This window comes from Jatropha curcas, chromosome 4 (genome assembly GCF_041381405.1).
Source record: "Jatropha curcas cultivar XTBG-Jc1 chromosome 4, XTBG_Jcur_1.0, whole genome shotgun sequence".
NCBI lineage: Eukaryota > Viridiplantae > Streptophyta > Magnoliopsida > Malpighiales > Euphorbiaceae > Jatropha > Jatropha curcas.
The window spans coordinates 31,421,852-31,440,711 of record NC_143154.1 but is presented as its reverse complement, the minus strand read 5'-3'; the positions used below and the strand labels follow the sequence as shown (position 1 = coordinate 31,440,711).

Genomic DNA, 18,860 nt, shown 5'->3' with positions numbered 1-18,860 from the left:
AAATCAAGGGAATAAGTGATGAAGTAGAGTGTGGCTTCTTGTATATATATGTTTTAATTGCCAGAGGACAATGTTTTGACATTGGGATTGCTGAAATCATTGAAATGCCAATTTTGATCCGGATTTGCATTGGACAGTCCCACGAACGAGCAGTTTGAGTATTTAAAGGAATTCTATATTCATAACTCGAATTCAGGACTTCTAGTTAAGAAAAAAAAAGGATTATATTTACTGTTTCTAGCTAGGATCCATTTTCCAATGCTAAAAAATTTCTTTTTAGTAGTAAATAGGTTCAGTTTTGGTTTGATAATTTTATTATTCCGATTTATCCGGTTCTTTTCTAAAAAAAATTTGGAAAACTCAACCGACCGAAATCGCAATACTATGTCGTTTAAAACGTTGAAAAATTAAAAGGCTATATTGTCATTCACTACGTCGCTTTCCAAATAGTAACAAAATTAGTGCTTTCGAGTTTCAAGCTTGGATTTCGTTCCTGTTTCCGAGTCTTCCTGTCTTTCTCTTTCCTTTGTTTCGATTTTCAATTTGGCAAATCACACCCGTACAAACTAGATCAATCTCACACTCTTCCTCTTCTTTTCACTGTCTTTTGCTTGTCGCCTTTCAGATTATTCAGTTGTCTGCTGGATTTTTCTGTTTGATTTAATCAGAAAAAGCCTTCAATTTTGGATGTTTTTGAAATCTTCTGGTTGTGCTGTTATTATTGAACAATTGATTTGGGCCAAATAAACCCTAAACTTCCGTTTGGGCCAAGTTGTACAAATACTACTTTTTTAAAGCCTGATTAGCCCAATACAGCAATACCATTACCCAGTACCGACATAGGCCTAAAACTTTGTGCCCCTCTCTCTCCTTCTCTCATCGCTGCAATTTTCTCAGTTCAAGAAGCAGGAAGAGGCTTGGCCAACCTTAATTCATAAGGAATACAAACCTTAGTTATATTTATAAGGGTTCGCACTCGCCTATGAATTCCACCGCTTTATCGGAGTAATTGATTGGTAAGTGTTTAATTTAATTTACTTTTGTTCTATTTTGGTGAATTTCCTTATTGAATAATTATGATTTGCTTCATTAAACACTGTAAAGTTGTATACTTTGGAGGACTATGTATATATATGTGTATAAGTTAGAACGAGAAAGTTTATAAATTTTGGCAATTATTTATTAAAGTTTCGAATTTTTAACTTGAAATCTATATGAGGCCGAGAATGGTCTATGGCGTGTAAGGGTGAGAAAAAGCTTGATTGGATTAGATATCAAAAGTTGAATTAATGGATATTGAATGGTATGTTTTTTCATATTAGTTTAAATTTGAGGGTATTGATGTTCATTTATACTTTAATCTCTTGTGTCATGTTAGTTGCTGATTTCTTTTTCCTTTGTGCATTGGGTTTTGTAGAGTTTTAAGAGGCATATGAATGGCTTGGAGAGCAGCTTGGAAAAGGGTAAACTATGATTTTTCTCTCTTTATCTTTTTACTGGTAGCTTTTGTGGATTGAGGATTTCTACTGAGCTTTGAGCATTGTGAAATTTGATTAATTTTTTTAACCGAGTTAATGGAGAGAACATGTGGTTAAGATACTGGCTTATGATTTCCACATATTCATCTTTATTTCTAAAAGAATACTTGCTAAACTTTTAGTTCTATTTCAAGTATGTAATAGTTATATGAATATCATACCTTTTGTCGTTCTGTTTGCCTCTAGCTGAGCCCAAAAAGTGACCCAAGCAGCAACCAACTGGATGTTGATATCCTTGCATGCAACCTTTCTTGGTCATTTTTCACATTCAGATGATGTATTTTAAACCCATCTCTTGTTATATATGTGAAGGATGTTTCGCTGACTCTCGCAGGGTGTTCATGTTGGTCCTATTAGAGCTTGGACTTCAACATCACTAGGGCGTACAGTAGATTTAAGTAATCTTGAGGTTGCAGTAAAAGCAGTTTCTTCAGTCAAAGAGCTACCTGGTAAAAATGAAAACTTATAGATGTTTTTCATGCTTTCACAGTTTCACTTGATATGCATGAGTTTCTAATCCAACTCATCTATTCTGTACTCCCAACTCCATGATTTGCTTTTTGTGGTTTAATTTGAAATTTATATTTAGTTGAAACTTCTAACATGGTTTTGATATAAATAAGTTCTTAAAATTCGTCCTGCAGATTTTCATTTCCGCTCATTTTTATGGGCTAAGCACATTTTCTCTACAAAAGAGTCCTTTACAAGGTATATTGACATCTTTCTTTCTAGTATTGTTCTCTCTCTCTCTCCCTCTCTCTCTCTCTCCCCCCCTTTCTATCTCTATCTCTCTTTTTCCCATTCAGTCCGAGGAATGCTAGGTTTAGTTATTGCCTTTACTCTTTATCTCACCTTTTATTTGTTTCTTGAAAATTACGCTTTACAATAGGTAGTGTAATTTTCGTAAACATAAGTTGATTGATACAACTTTTTTTTAATCCTTTTTAGTTTGGCCTGGTTGCTGTGATGTCACCCTCTTTTGGCAGAGTAATTTGATACCATTCTTACCATGATATATTTTTCATGATGATTCCTGTAATTAGTAGGATGAAATAAGATAAGTCTGCCTAGCCTAGGTGGCAAGATATGGTGGTTGCCTGACCATAGGCTTAACCTTGCCTTAATTTGATCTTGTGTTAAAGATGCTGCAATTAAGGAAATTACAATTTAATGAACCAGATACACATAAGAAACTATCATATATCTTTTCCCTTTGTTGTATTTGTCTTTGAAATAATTCTTCCTATCTTTTATTCTATATATGTGGTTGCTTACATGTCAAATGCAAGTGCATCTTCCTGTTATTTGGCATTGTAAATACATGCATGGTTACTATTCAGCATTCATGCTATCAATGTAGAAGTGCATTTTTGTGGACACTTCATCTGTAAAGAAAATTGGTAACCATCACCAGTGTTTGATGTCAACGCCTGTACCAATTTGAATTTACAGGTTATCAATAAAATGTATTCATTTGGAAACTTGAATTTCGTGGATAACTTCACTACTTGAATGTGTGGATCAAATAATGTTTTCTTTATATTGTTTAGATGCTTTCATGCCACTCCAGAACTATTGGCTAGAAGAAGAAATAATGATGAGGCAGTTGGTCTGAAGATCCAGACTAAAGGAAAGTTTAAGAAAAAGGACAGAAGCAAGACCCAGCCACCTGTCGAAGCTCCATATGTGCCTCCTAAACTTAAAAGAAGTGCCAAGTCTTTGCAAGATAAAACAGTTGACATATTTGAAGGCATGACTGTTGTTGAGCTCTCTAAGCGCACCGGTGAGTCCATTGCCACCTTGCAGGACATTCTGGTTAATGTCGGGGAAAAGGCTGGCTCAGAATTTGATGCCCTCACCATTGATGTTTCAGAGTTGGTGGCCATGGTATTTCCCTTTCTTAGTTGCAAGAATTATATAATGCTTTTATTGTTGCACTAACAGAAAGATAACGCAAAAATTGGAAAGTCTCATTTCATCGAGGTTCTGGATTCTGGGCCTAAAAAGAAATTATGTAAGTTTATGCTGCCAAATGAAGTAATATATTTGTCTGGTACTCGATCATTGGATATCACTTTTTGACTATCACCAGCAGGCAGCAGGGCTATTTATTGAGTAAAAACTTGAAGCATGACTGTGTTTAATTTGAGGATTGTAAATAACAGGAATTATTTGGACTTTTAGATGCTAACTATAAAACCTAGTGATCACTAGGATTCTTGAGCTGGGTTTTAAGGCCCTGGCGTTTTCTTCTTTCCTTTTTCTTTCTTTTTTTTTGGGATTAGATTTTCAGGTGACTTGTCTTTTGGCTGGTTTGATTAAAAGGGGTTATCTTTATATGCAGGAAGTTGGGGTTAATGTGAGGAGACAACACTCCAATGAAGGTGTAGAAATTCTTCCACGTCCTCCTGTTGTGACAGTCATGGGTCATGTTGACCATGGTAAAACTTCACTTTTAGATGCTTTGCGTCAAACATCAGTGGCAGCCAAGGAAGCTGGAGGCATAACTCAGCATCTAGGTGCTTTTGTTGTGAGCATGCCATCAGGGTCATCAATTACATTCCTTGACACTCCTGGTCATGCTGCATTTAGTGCAATGCGAGCACGTGGTGCTGCAGTGACAGATTTAGTTGTGCTTGTTGTAGCTGCTGATGATGGGGTGATGCCTCAAACTCTTGAAGCCATGTCCCATGCAAAAGCAGCTAATGTACCAATTGTAGTTGCAATTAATAAATGTGACAAACCAGCAGCCAATCCGGAGAGAGTTAAAATCCAGCTTGCATCAGAGGGCTTGCAGCTGGAGGAGATGGGTGGGGATGTTCAGGTTATTGAAGTTTCGGCTATTACAAAAACTGGATTGGATGACTTGGAGGACGCTTTACTTCTTCAGGCAGAGCTCATGGATCTAAAAGCACGTGTTGATGGCCCTGCTCAAGCTTATGTAGTCGAGGCAAGACTTGACAAAGGACGTGGTCCATTAGCTACTGCAATAGTGAAGGCAGGAACTTTGGTTTGTGGGCAGCATGTGGTTGTTGGTTCAGAGTGGGGTAGAATAAGGGCTATCAGGGATACAGCGGGCAAGTTAACTGATAGGGCTAGACCTTCAATGCCAGTTGAGATTGAAGGTCTTAAGGGGCTTCCTAGGGCTGGTGATGACATTGTTGTTGTTGAGTCTGAGGAGCGAGCTCGAATGCTTAGTGCAGGGAGAAAAAGGAAATTTGAGAAAGACAGGCTTAGGCAGATGATTGATGAAAGGACAGAAAACACAGAAGAACCATTGGACGACATGCCTGTGCCTGAAAGGGTCGAAATGCCAATGATTGTAAAAGGAGATGTGCAGGGAACTGTCCAAGCTGTCACAGATGCACTGAAGACATTGAACAGTCCCCAGGTATGCCAAATGATACAGTCATGCATAATATTAATGTTTATTCTCATTGTTATTGCTTTTCTTGTGCATGCACTTATTCATAAACACAATGAATGGTCAAAGTGAAACATTTCAGTTAACAGCTTGTGGCTTTGGTTTCCTAGTTGTTGCAGTGTTAGAAGTGGAAGTCACCTGATACCTCTTTCCTTACTGTTTTAAGCTACACACTCATGAAGCTCTTATACATGCATGCTAAGCATGCTTTAAAAGATGCTTCTATGTGTGAAAAATTGTCTTTACTCCTGAAATTATTGTTGTGTTATGCTGGTCATTGCTTATCAGTCTTCTTAATATGCTCTCCAATTCTGCCTCAACATTCTTAGGGTGTTCTTAAATTCTGCTGCCAGGTATTTGTTAATGTAGTCCACGTTGGTGTTGGGCCTATTTCTCAGTCTGATGTGGACTTGGCACAAGCCTGTGGTGCATGTATAGTTGGATTCAACGTAAAGACTCCATCTGCTGCTATCAGTTTGGCTGCAACTCAAGCTAAGATACGGGTACTGATATTTTGCTAATTTTAATCATTGTTTTACCGTTTTTCTTTTTGTTTTTAACTATCCAGCGAATGTAAAAAGAAATGCAAGCTAATATTCTTGGGCATGAGCAGTTGATTAACTTGATTTGTATTTAGAAAAACCCTAGGAAGACAGTTGGCAAAATTTATTATCTGTAATGTTTCTTTTGGTGGCTTTAGATAATGCAACACCGTGTGATCTATCACCTTTTGGAGGAAGTTGGCAACTTAATAGTGGATAAGGCCCCTGGAACTTGTGAGATCCAGGTAGCTGGGGAGGCTGAAGTACTTAATATCTTTGAGCTTAAAGGGAGGAGCAGGTCTGTCGGAGATGATGTGAAGATTGCTGGCTGCAGGGTTATAGATGGCTTTGTTGCTAAATCAGCAATCATGAGACTCCTGAGGAGTGGGGAAGTGGTGTTCGAAGGATCTTGCACGTCTCTAAAGCGGGAGAAGCAAGACGTGGAGAGAGTAGGGAAGGGAAATGAATGTGGACTTGTAATCGGCAATTGTGATGATTTCCAGATCGGAGACGTCATCCAGTGCTTGGAGCAAGTGGTTAGGAAGCCAAAGTTCATTTCATCGCAAAGCGGTGCTGTTCGAATTGAGTGCTGATAGTGCTGCATTTATTCCTGCATTTTGTTGAGGTCAAATGAATCCTTTCCTCATAAGCAGGATCAAACATAATTTTGCTCAATTTTGTAAGCTGTGAGAATTCCAAGTTGGGAATTGACATAAATTTTGTTGTACATTTAGGCACTTAGTAATTATAGAACCAAGCCAACTGGGATATATCTAGTTAGCTACTTCATTCTTTATGCACAGCATGTGATAAATGACACAATGCTTAGTTTTGTGCAATACACTTCGATTGCTTTTCTTAGGTTGTACAATTTTCATAAGTGCCTTTTATGCATTGGCAAAGACTATTAATTTTAAACTTCTCCTCTCTAATACATATTAATTTTTATATTCAAATAATACTTTAGAAAGAAATTTAATGGAGTTGTACATTAAAGTTCACTTGGATAATTGAAATTTTCATTTAGGATATATTTAAAGAAATTAATTAACAAATCTTAATTAATTTATTAAATGTATTTTTATTTGAATTTTATATTTTGGTTATTTATATAAACCAAATATTAAAGGACTTATTATTATTTTTATATTTATATTTTAGGTGAATAATAAAAAACAAATTGAAGGACATATTATTTAATAACAAAAATTTTCAAAAATCTACTTTGATGACTCGACGTCATCAATGGGCTGCCAGCCGCTTTGAAAAGCGACGTCGTTGCAACGGTAAAAAACAAATACAAGTAAAGAAAGCGGAGGAAACGTTTCTCTCCAGGCTGAAACGTTTCCCGCCTTCTACTTTGCACTTTAAAGAACGCGCCGTGAGAATCGCGAAATCGCAGTAATATCCCCAGTTGTAACGCATACGTAAAGAAATCCAATAAGGCTAAATTCGTCATTTAAAAGTCCAAACCCCTTTCTTTTCCCGCGTTCTCTCCTTCCACTCCAAGCTACTGTTCAATGTCCTAACAGGCAAGATACTCAAAACAACAAAAACACAGAAAAATACGGAATTTGACATTTTGACACTTTGAAAAATGGAAAGGAAGGAGTAGGTATTTTGGGATGGAATGAGTGATTTGATATTTTATTTAAAGTTGATTTTCGATTGTTTTTTATTTTTTTTAATTCTACTCATGTGGGAATTGTTCAGAGTAAGTTAGACCGAGTTAGTCACTGAGTCAAGGTGCATAACGTGACTTATTAAAAATAGTTGAAATCTTTTTAAAGCTCACCAGCAAGATATTAATCTCTTTAAATATATGTAGCAATAATATTATTCACAGTTTGACGCATGTGAAAAGAGAGCATCTTTATGAGATATATTAAATGGACAACCTCTGATTATTTAATAAACTTTTTGACAACTTGTTAATCAAACGATTTATACATTTCAATGCACATGCAAAACACACCCCCTCAATCATCGTTATCCGCATCATAATTACTAGTAATCTGTTGGGTTTAATGCTGCTCTAATCCCAAATGGAGTATGCGAAAAAATATCGGTTGTAGAAGTAAAAATAAAATTACCGACGGTAAAAGTTAATAGCGCTGATAAAAATTTTAATTACTATTACCTCATTTATCTCTAATAATTGTATATTGGATATTGCCGATCGAATCTACCAAAAATAATAATCCCGGTAAAAATTAAATAATTACTGTAAATGCCATAAAAATAGAGACACCGAGATTTACGTGGTTCACTCTTAACCTTTATGGGTTACGTTTACGGGATAAAAATTTTCCACTATAAAAATAGTAGTACAAAAGAAATTATACAAAAAAATAGTGGCACTCTAAGCGTTTCTAAAAAAAAAGAACACCCTAAAAATTATAATTCTAACTATTTTCTCTCTTTCCCAATTTTAGAAATCCTTTCCTAAAATTCTCTACACTTAACTGCGTAGACTTCTTCATTTTTTTTGTACGCCTTTGGTTGAAGCACAGTTCTCCTATTTATAGGAGAAGAGGATGCGTAATCAATGCATCCACCGACTGACGCGCAATTAACGCATCCATTTTCAATTGTTGGCGCAGCCTTCTTTGATTTTCTTTATCAACGAAAAAAATGTATTTTCCTTTTTTTTTATTTTCAAAAGTCTGTGGGTCCCACATGTCGAAGGGACCCCACAACAATTCTCTCCCTCCCGACTATATCATGGGACTTTCCATCCCTACTGTCTTGACACACGGCTTGAACTTCTCCTTCGGAACGACCTTTGTCAATATATCCGTAGCATTTCTGTCTGTGTGAATTTTTCGCAACTGGAACTCCTTCTCTTCAACGCAAATCTAAGCCAATGATATCTTACATCAATTTGTTTCGTCCGTGCATGATACATAGTATTTTTGCTCAAGTCTAACGTACTTTGACTATCACAATAAACTGTATATTCTTCCTGATATACACCCAATTCTTGAAAGAACCACTTTAACCAAAACATTTTCTTTCCTGCTTCCATAGCTGCAACGTACTCTGCTTCGGTCGTTAATAAAGAAACACATTTTTGTAATCTCCACTGCTATGAAATAGCTCCCCCTGAGAATGTAAATAAGTATCCTGATGTAGATTTTCTTTCATCAAGATCACTGGCCATATCTGCATCTGTGTAGCCAACAAGTGCAGTCTTTTCACCTCCAAAAGTTAAACATAATTTTGAAGTTCCTCTCACGTATCTGAAAATCCACTTCACTGCTTCCCAATGTGTCTTCTGGGGATTTGACAGAAATCGGCTTACAACGCCAACTGCATGAGCGATATCTGGTCTCATACATACCATTGCGTACATCAAACTTCCGATTGCTGAAGAATATGGAACATTTGACATATCTCCTTTTTCTTTCTCTGTTGATGGGTAGGATTTCTTACTCAACTTGAAGTGAGCGGCAAGCGGAGTGCTAACTGGTTTGGCATTCTTCATATTGAACCTTTCTAGAACTCGTTCAATATATTTTTCCTGTGATAACCATAACCTGCAGGACTTTCTATCTCGGATAATCTCCATTCCGAGAATTCGCCTTGCCAATCCCAAATCCTTCATGTCAAATGCTTTTGAAAAATCACTCTTTAACCTGCTAATTATGCCTGCGTCTGGTCCAACAAGCCTTTGACGATCAGTCGAGCTTTGTATCTCACTAGGTTGCCATCATTTTTATTCAGTTTGTACACCCATTTGTTCTTGAGTCTTCTCTTCCCTTTTAGAAGTTTCACCAGCTCATACGTGTCATTCTTTTTCAAAGAATTAATCTCCTCTTGCATGGCCTTTGTCCAGCAATCTTTCTCTTTACAAGATTGCACATCTTGGAAGCTCTCTGGCTCCCCCTCATCAGTAATCAAAATATAATCAGAACTAGGGTACCTTATAGATGGTTGGCGTTCTCCGGTTGACCTTCTTAATTGTGGTTCAACTCCTTCTGGTGAAACGGGGTTCTCTGGCTCCCCCTGCTCAACACCCTCTGCATCACCGTTATCATCTACAATCGTCTCTTGATCCCCCGCGACTAGCTCTTCTTCTTCTTTTCGTTCTGATTCTGGCATTCCTCTTCTCATGACATCATCTATAGGAATGCTTCCTAGTGTAATATCAACAACACCATCACTCGTGGATTTTTCACAAGTTGTATATGTCACGATCTCATTCTCATGGAATACTACGTCTCGGCTCTGGACAACTTTCTTTTTCACTGGGTCCCATAACCTATAGCTAAACTCTTCGTCTCCATAACCGATAAAAGTGCAAGGAACTGGCTTGTCATCAAGCTTTGATCTCTGCTCCTTCAAAACATGCATAAATGCCTTGTAGTCAAATACCCTCAGGTGAGAGTATGAAATATTTCTACTTGTCCAGACCTTCTCCAGGATATCAAAATTCAAAGATACTGAAGGTAGTCGGTTGATTAGGTAGACAACAGTATTGACAGCTTCTCCGCAAAATGGTTTAGGTAAGTTGACCATTTTGAGCATGGATCTGACTCTTTCAACAATGGTGCGATTCATCCGTTCAGCAATGCCGTTGTGTTGAGGCGTACCAGGAAATGTCTTTTCATGTCTAATACCGTGCTGACTACAATAATCTCTAAAGTCCTTAGAGATATATTCACCACCATTATCTGTGCGCAAACACTTCAATGCCACTCCAGTCTCCCTTTCCACCATCGTATGGAATTGCTGAAAGTGCTTGAATACTTGGTCCTTTGTGCGCAATACATATATTCATGTTTTTCGTGAGAAATCATCAATGAAGGTTAGAAAATATCTACTTCCTCCAAGGGATTCCTTCTCCATGGGACCACATACGTCAAAGTGTACCAACTCCAACTTGTTGTCTTTCCATCTAGAGCTTTTCTAAAATGAGGCACGATGTTGCTTTCCCAAATAAACAATGATCACAAGGGTTTATTTTACCTTTGGCTAATGGGATGAGGGACTTCTTAGCCAACATATTCAACCCTTTCTCACTAACGTGCGCTAGCCGTCTATGCCACAAATTTGATGAAGTATCATCTGCAACTGTATTTAGTTGACCCGCACATATTATTGCGTGCGTCTTATACAACGAGTAACATAATTTTCCTCTCGCCACCACCAAAGACCCTTTGGTGAGTTTCCAGTTACTGTCACCTGTATGATGGTGATAACCTTCCTTGTTTAGTATACTAATAGATAACAGGTTCAACGAAAATCAAAAATATGTCTGACATTTTTAAGTGCTAATGTGCACCCGATACTTGTTTTCACGCAAGCATCGCCGATTCCCACCATTTGCGAAACATTATTATTACCCATTCTAATAATGCCAAAATCTTCTGCTTTATAGGTGGAAAATCATTCCCTTTTCGCAACACAGTAGTATGAAGCACTGGAATCTACTATCCACTCGGTATCTGTATCTCTGACATGACAGCAATCTGTATCATGAGAGACTAAAGTCACCTCACCATCTTTTGTTGATACTGTAGCAGATGTATTTCTGTCATTCTCCTGGCTTCGATTTGCATTCTCCTGTTTGATTAAACAACAATTCCTTTTGAGATGACCCTCCTTACCGCAATGGTAACACTTCCTCATTTCTCTGGACTTGGATCTACTACCTGACTTTTTATGCCTCAGACCTCTACTCTCACTCCGGCCCCTATTCTCTGTGACAAGGGCTTGTGAACTGGTACTGACAACGTCTCTTCTTCGTAGTTTTTCATTGAGTAGTCTATTCTTTACCATAGACATTGTTACCATACCATTTGGAGCTGAGTTACTCAATGATACCACAAAATTATCCCAACTATCTGGTAGAGATCCCAACAGTAGGCATGCTTGCATTTCGTCATCCAAGGATATACCGCTAACTGTTAACTCAGTTACGAGTCCTTCAAAATGATTCAGGTGTTGTGTAACTGATCGTCCCTTTGACAGCTTCAAGTTCATGACTTTACGAGTCATGAACACTTTTCCTTGAGCATTTGTAGCCTCGTACATATTCTCTAATTTCTTCTAGAGAATTTGGAGATCTTTTTTATTTCTTACATGGTTGTACGAGCTAGCATCTATCCATTGGCGTATTATACCCAATGTCTGCTTTTTTAACTTGTCCTATTGCTTTTCTTTCATTTCTTCTGGCTTTGCACTGTCACCTTCAATTGGATTGTATAGATCTTTATAATTGAGGTAGTTCTCCATTTTGGATTTCCACATTGAATAATTCGAATCTGTCAATTTGATCATTGCCCCGTCGTTAGCAAAAGTCTGACAGAATTTCAACCAGGCTCTGATACCAGTTGATGGGTTTAATGCTGCTCTAACCACGGGAAAATGCCGGGGGTAGAAGTAAAAATAAAATTACCGACGGTAAAGGTTAATAGCATCGATAAAAATTTTAATTACTATTACCACATTTACATTCAATAATTGTGTATTGGATATTGACGACCGAATCCACCAGAAATAATAATCACGGAAAAAATTAAATAATTATCGTAAATACCAGAAAAATAGGGACACATAGATTTACGTGGTTCACCCTTCAACTGTTATAGGCTGCGTCCTTGGAAAAAACTCCGAATAATTCTTCCACTACAAAAATAGTGGGTACAAAAGAGATTATACAAAAAAATAGTGGCACTCTAAATGTTTCAAAAAAAAAAAAAACACTCCAAAAATTATAATTTTCACTATTTTTCTCTCTTTCTCAATTTTAAGAACCCTTTCCTAAAATTCTCTATACTTAACTGTGTAGACTTCTTCGTTTTTCTTTGTACGCCTTTGGTTGAGGCACACAAGAAAAGAGGATGTGTAATCAACGCGTCCACCGCCTGACGTGCAATTAACGCATCCATTTTCAATTGTTGGTACCTTCTTTGATTTTTTTTATCAAAGACAAAAACGTGTTCTCTTTTTTTTTCAAAAGCATGTGGGTCCCACGTGCCGGAATTACCCACAACATAATCAAGTTGCATTATTCATGATCTTAATAGCATTACAATTGCATTATAATAGCATTATTCATGATCTTAAGTACCATAATAATTTTTCTGAGATAAGAGTTAAGAATGAGAATTAATTATTTGTACACGTTTTGATGATCTTTTTAGCTTTCAGATTGGAATTAAGAAAAGCTTCGTTGTCTATACCCTTTAAGTTTGGGATATGTTCTTTAATTTACCTATTTGTTTTCTTCCAAATTAAGTGCTGAATTACAGCTGATCTTCAAATTTGCAGATTTATCAAGTCACACAGAAACATGGAGGAAGGATTTTGGACTGTGTTTTGCAATGATGTTGAATGTTCTCATCATGCTGTAAAAAATTGCAGTTGGAGCTTTTACGCACTAGTCAGTCCATATTCGTGTAGCAATCACATTTTGATAATTTCTGTAGATATTCTGCTTTTGTTGATTGTTTATTCTATTTGGATTTGTAAATCAGTCTCAAGGAAGCTTCTACTAGCCGCCGAAACTCAATCTCAGGATTCCTCTCCACTACTGCTATATGTATCGACCATGTTCAATGGCATTTTGGCTTTCGCTTATTTAGGCCTGGGAATAAGTATTATTGTTGAGAAACTTAAAAAAGATGATACCATTTTTCCAGTGCATGAATGGTTAGTAATGTCATTCCATGGATTCATATGGTTGCTGCTGAATCTAACAGTAATACACCAGAAATTATTCCTGTCTCAAATTGCAGCTCTGAAGTTTTGTTCGATTATCACCTTTCTTTTGTCCGGATTTATCAGTTTTTCATATCTTTGGGAAGCTATTATGGAAAAAAGTATTGTGTGGGGTCAATTAGTTTTGGGCATGCTATACTTTCCTGGAGCTATCTTGTTTCTCTTCTGTTGTTTCAAGGAATACATCTATACAGGCATCAGCGCTGATGCTTCCTATGAACCATTGCCAAGTGAAAATATTACTCCATTTGCCAAAGCTGGAATTTTCAGTCAAATATCATTTTGGTGGTTAAATCCATTAATGAAGAAAGGTAATGAAAAAATACTCGAAGATGAAGATATTCCAGTACTAAGGAAGGAAGATCGAGCAAAGACTTGTTACATAGCTTACATAGAGCAACTAACAAGATGGAGACAGAAAAGATTATCCGAGTCTCCTTCCATGCTATCAGTAATCATTTCTTTGCATTGGAAGGAAATTCTAAAATCTGGATTTTTTGCATTGATCAAGGTACTCACTGTGTCTTCTGGTCCTCTTTTTCTGAAGGCCTTCATTGATGTTGCTGAAGGTGATGCAGACGTTATATTCGAGGGTTATGTTTTGACAGCCGGACTTCTCTTAGAAAAATGCTTAGAATCTTTGTCAGAGAGGCAATGGTACTTTCGTACTAGACTAGTTGGGATCCAAGTGCGATCTATGCTCTCTGCAGCAATCTATCAGAAGCAACTACGACTCTCCAATGCTGCTAAGGTAGCTCAATCTTCTGGTGAGATAGTGAATTATGTAATTGCTGATGCTTATAGAATTGGTGAGTTTCCATTTTGGTTTCATCAGATATGGACTACAAGCCTTCAGCTTTGTCTTGCCTTACCTATGGTTTACTATGCTGTGGGGCTGGCAACATTTGCAGCTGTAATTGCAATTTTGTTAACAGTGCTTGCAAGTTATCCATTGATTAAGTTGCAGGTTAAGTATCAACGGAAGGTCATGGAAGCACAAGATCACAGGCTCAAGACTATTACAGAGGCACTTGCGAACATGAAAGTCTTGAAGTTGTATGCTTGGGAGACACATTACAAGAACGTTATAGAGAAGTTACGGAGTGAAGAAATTCAGTGGATAATAGGGGTTCTCTTACAAAAAACGTATCAGCTGGTTCTGTTTTGGTCATCTCCAGTTCTAATACCAGCTATTACTTTCTGGACATGTTATTTCCTCAAAATTCCACTTTCTGCTGGTAGTTCGTTTACATTGCTGGCTAGTTTGCGCCTTGTTCAAGAACCAATTAGGTTAATCCCTAATGTTGTGGGAACCTGGATTGAGGCAAAAGTTTCATTCGACCGTATTGTGAAGTTTCTTGAAGCACCAGAGTTGCAGAATAGAAATATAAAGCAGAATTGCAGCAGCAAAGAGCTTAATGAGTCTGTTATTATCAGGGCTGCGGAAATATCATGGAATACTGATTCTGCAACAAAGGCTTCATTAAGGAATATCAATTTGGTAGTTCGAGAAGGAGAAAAGGTTGCTATTTGTGGGGAGGTCGGCTCTGGAAAATCAACCCTTTTGGCTGCAGTGCTTGGAGAAGTTCCAAAAATTAACGGAACAGTAAGTGCAGCTATGCATAAAGTTTGGACAAGTTATGTTTGAGTTTTCTTGTGAAAGAAAAGGTTATAGGAAAAAGAATACGAAAACTAGTGGTATAAAATTACATTTTGATTTTTTTTTTTTTTTTTTTTTTTTACATTTCCCTTTCTCAATGATACATATTTGAATTTACTTTCTAGATGCACCAATTCATGGAAAATCTTACTCTGTATGCACTTCTGATGACCTGAATCTGTCTTTTACAGATTCGTGTTTATGGTAAGGTAGCATATGTTTCTCAAACTGCATGGATACAGACTGGGACTATACGAGAAAATATTTTGTTTGGATCTGCAATGGATTCAGTAAGATATCACGAGGTCCTCGACAAGTGTTCTCTAGTCAAGGACCTCGATATGCTGCCATTTGGAGACCTCACTCAAATTGGAGAAAGAGGTGTTAATCTGAGTGGCGGACAGAAACAGCGGGTTCAACTTGCACGTGCTCTGTATCAAAATGCAGATGTATATCTATTAGATGATCCCTTTAGTGCTGTTGATGCACATACAGCAACCAACCTATTCAGTGTAAATTAATTTCCATAAATATATATATATAGAATCTGATTTTTCAATGATGTGATTCTCTTAGTTCTCTATTGCAGGATTATGTCTTGGAAGCATTGTTTAGGAAGACAGTGTTACTTGTTACTCATCAAGTTGATTTCCTTCCAGCCTTTAATTCCATTTTGGTTAGCTAACTTCAAAACTATTGCTTCTTCTCCTATTGACAGTGGATTTACAAAATGGACTAACGAGTATCTGTTATTTTCTTGAAAGTTGATGTCTGCTGGAGAAATCATAAGAGCAGATACTTACGATCAGCTGCTGGCTTCTAGTCAAGAATTCCAAGAACTTGTCAATGCGCATAAGAACGCAGTTGGTTCTGAAATGCAAGTTGTGCATGGTTTTGAGAAAAGACATATGTCTTCCAAAGGAGAAATACAGAAAATTTATGTTAAAGAACAATTAATAGAATCTTTAAACAATCAATTGATTAAGCAAGAAGAAAGAGAAATAGGAGACAATGGTTTTAAGCCTTACAAACAGTACTTGAGTCATGGCAAAGGCTTCCTGTACTTCTCTTTGGGAATCATATTCCATATCATTTTTGTAATTGGGCATCTGATACAAAATTATTGGTTGGCTGCAAATATCCAGAATTCTCATATGAGCAGAGTTATCATGTTTGCAGTTTACACGGTGCTTGGTTGTATTTTGGCAATTTTTTTGCTCCTCAGATCCTTCTCTATAGTTCTATTAGGTTATGGCACGTCGAAGTCTATGTTCTCTACATTGCTGACCTCTCTTTTTCGAGCACCTATGTCCTTTTATGACTCAACACCTCTGGGAAGGATACTCAGCCGAGTAAGAAATTATTACTTCAGTTCCATTTTTAACTTTTGGAAAAAAAAATCATGGAAATCATTTTTTTTTTTTTTTTTTTTTTTTTTTTTGTAGGTGTCATCTGATTTAAGTATAATTGATAATGAAGTGGCTTTTAGACTGGCAGTTACAGTATGCGCAGCCATTAACAGTTACTGCAATTTTGCTGTCTTGGCTTTTTTTACTTGGCCAGTCATATTTGTCATAATTCCCATGGTTTTTTTAAGTATCCAACTTCAGGTAAATGTAACACCCGAACCTAACCAGTCTTCACTTGTTTGGATTGCCATTCCAGTTTATATAGGCATACTCGAATAATAAATATATATCAAGTTTTTCTTTAAATGTGTTCTTAGAATGACAATTCTAACAATTCTAAAAGATTAATTTTCTTATTTGCTTTTATTTTATGAAATAGAAATACTATTTTGCTGCTGCAAAAGAGCTGATGCGAATCAATGGCACCAGTAAGTCCTCAGTTGCAAGCCACCTTGCTGAATCAATTGCAGGAGGTATGATAATCAGAGCTTTTGGGCAGGAAGATCGGTTCTTTTCGAAGAATCTTGACCTGATTGACAAAAATGCAATCTCATACTTTCACAATATTTCTGCAAATGAGTGGTTTATCCAACGTCTTGAAATCCGATGCGCACTTGTTCTGTGCTCCACAACTCTTGCCATGGCTTTACTTCAGTTTGGAACTTCTTCCTCCGGTTAGTATCATAGTTTTAGCTGACTCTGAATGAAAATCCCAAGCGAAAATACTACTACATTGAAGCTTCATTCTATTATAAGCAAGGTCTTTGTCAGTGACTCGGGTATTTCTTTGTGTTTTTTACACATTATTTTCTAACAAATCTTGGCTATGAATACTTTGATCTCAGGGATTATTGGAATGGAGTTGTCTTATGGCCTTTCATTAAACATCTTCCTCATCTTCTCTCTCCAATTCCAGTGCTTGCTAGCAAATCAAATTGTCTCTGTAGAAAGGCTGGAGCAGTACATGCATATTCCTAGTGAAGCTCCATTAGTAATAGAGAGAAACCGACCGGCAACTAATTGGCCTGCTGTTGGTAAAGTGGAAATATGTAACTTGAAGGTAAACATAGGAATATGCGATTATGCTCTTTCTATTCACAGCATTAAGAATTGTAGTTATTGCACTCATGTCAAATGAAATCAAACAGGTTAGATATCAGCCCAATGCTCCACTAGTTCTTCAGGGAATAAGCTGCACCATTGAAGGAGGAAGCAAAATTGGGATAGTTGGTAGAACTGGAAGTGGAAAGACTACTCTCATCAGTGCCTTGTTTCGTCTGGTAGAACCTACGGAAGGAAAAATAGTAGTCGACGGCCTTGACATCTCCACAATTGGACTTCATGATTTGAGGTCTCATTTTTCAATTATCCCACAAGATCCAACACTTTTTCTTGGCTCTGTCAGATACAACTTGGACCCCTTATCGGAGCATACAGATCAAGAAATATGGGAGGTAAAAACATCAGCCATTGTTAGAATAGGACAATGCTCTTAAATGTTAAAACTAAAAACTTATTGCAGAATGGTTCTAAACATCTAACTGCTAATTTGATAACCTAATTCATTTCATGAATATGTGAAAGGTTCTGGAGAAGTGTTATCTTGCATCAGCCATTCAAGAAAAAGAAGATGCTCTGGATTCTCTAGGTGAGGATTTTATTAGCAATAGCAGATGCTTCGCTTGAGTTAGAACTTAGAAGAATTTGATATCAGTCTCACATTAACATGTACCGATGCAGTTGCACAAGATGGTACTAATTGGAGCATGGGACAGCGACAATTGTTTTGTCTAGGACGTGCATTATTAAAGCGGAGCAGAATACTAGTTCTTGATGAAGCAACTGCTTCGATCGATAACGCGACAGACTCTATCCTTCAGAAAACCATAAGAACAGAATTTGCAGACTGCACTGTTATAACTGTGGCTCACAGAATACCGACCGTGATGGACTGCAATATGGTGCTTGGCATTAGTGATGGTGAGTTATGCTGATACATAGTATATCCTAATCCTATGTTGCTTGAACAATGAAAGGGTAATTTTCATGAATTTCCAAACTTTATAATCCTTAGATATGTTGTTAATATAAAAGAGTATGTTTTTTAAACATTAACAGGGAAATTGGTGGAGTATGATGAGCCACTGAAGCTGTTGAACAAGGAAGGATCATTATTTGGACAGCTTGTGAAGGAATATTGGTCTCCAACTACAAGCAGCTGGAACTACACAGATGATTGATAATTGATCATTTCACTGCTACTGCAGGCACAATTTCACATTAATTAATTTTGCTCAATTTTGTAAGTTGTGAGAATTCCAAGTTGGGAATTTATATAAGTTTCTGATGTGATTAATGACACAATGCTTGGTTTTGAACAATACACTTAGATTGCTTTTCTTAGGTTGTACAATTTTCATAAGTGCCTTTTATGCATTGGCAAAGACTATTAATTTTAAATTCTCCTCTCTAATACATATTAATTTTTATATTCAAATAATACTTTAGAAAGAAATTTAATGGAGTTCTACGTTAAAGTTCACTTGGATATTTGAAAAT

At 36.9% G+C, this 18,860-nt stretch overlaps 2 protein-coding genes across 3 annotated transcripts; both read left to right on the top strand.

The window, feature by feature from the left end:
- Positions 1-497: 497 nt before the first annotated feature.
- On the top strand, positions 498-6,422 carry LOC105645718 (Translation initiation factor 2, small GTP-binding protein). Of its 2 annotated transcripts, XM_012231390.4 has the most exons (8): positions 498-1,016; positions 1,418-1,463; positions 1,873-1,987; positions 2,183-2,246; positions 3,089-3,425; positions 3,883-4,929; positions 5,316-5,465; positions 5,663-6,422. In XM_012231390.4, the coding sequence occupies exons 2-8, from the start codon at positions 1,437-1,439 to the stop codon at positions 6,095-6,097; spliced, it is 2,175 nt and encodes a 724-aa protein (XP_012086780.1). In that variant the 5' UTR covers positions 498-1,016; positions 1,418-1,436; the 3' UTR covers positions 6,098-6,422. The 2 variants fall into 2 exon arrangements, with proteins under 2 accessions (XP_012086780.1, XP_089576667.1); XM_089720541.1 differs by lacking the exons at positions 498-1,016; positions 1,418-1,463; positions 2,183-2,246.
- A 6,231-nt stretch (positions 6,423-12,653) lies between these two features.
- On the top strand, positions 12,654-18,713 carry LOC149497241 (ABC transporter C family member 10-like). Its single transcript, XM_089720049.1, has 11 exons — positions 12,654-14,838; positions 15,084-15,404; positions 15,482-15,568; positions 15,657-16,244; positions 16,338-16,502; positions 16,681-16,975; positions 17,147-17,361; positions 17,450-17,755; positions 17,886-17,949; positions 18,042-18,281; positions 18,420-18,713. Exons 1-11 carry the CDS (start codon positions 12,805-12,807, stop codon positions 18,539-18,541), a joined length of 4,437 nt encoding a protein of 1,478 aa, XP_089576175.1. The 5' UTR covers positions 12,654-12,804; the 3' UTR covers positions 18,542-18,713.
- Positions 18,714-18,860: the final 147 nt, after the last annotated feature.

Excerpts from the sequence above, each read along its gene's own strand:
- LOC149497241 (XM_089720049.1), top strand. The coding sequence starts at position 12,805 with ATGGAGGAAGGATTTTGGACTGTGTTTTGCAATGATGTTGAATGTTCT. Across the intron at positions 17,362-17,449 it reads TGGAAATATGTAACTTGAAG|GTTAGATATCAGCCCAATGC; the intron begins GTAAACATAGGA and ends GAAATCAAACAG. Across the intron at positions 18,282-18,419 it reads GGTGCTTGGCATTAGTGATG|GGAAATTGGTGGAGTATGAT; the intron begins GTGAGTTATGCT and ends AAACATTAACAG.
- LOC105645718 (XM_012231390.4), top strand. The coding sequence starts at position 1,437 with ATGGCTTGGAGAGCAGCTTGGAAAAGG. Across the intron at positions 1,464-1,872 it reads GGAGAGCAGCTTGGAAAAGG|GGTGTTCATGTTGGTCCTAT; the intron begins GTAAACTATGAT and ends TGACTCTCGCAG. Across the intron at positions 4,930-5,315 it reads AGACATTGAACAGTCCCCAG|GTATTTGTTAATGTAGTCCA; the intron begins GTATGCCAAATG and ends TTCTGCTGCCAG.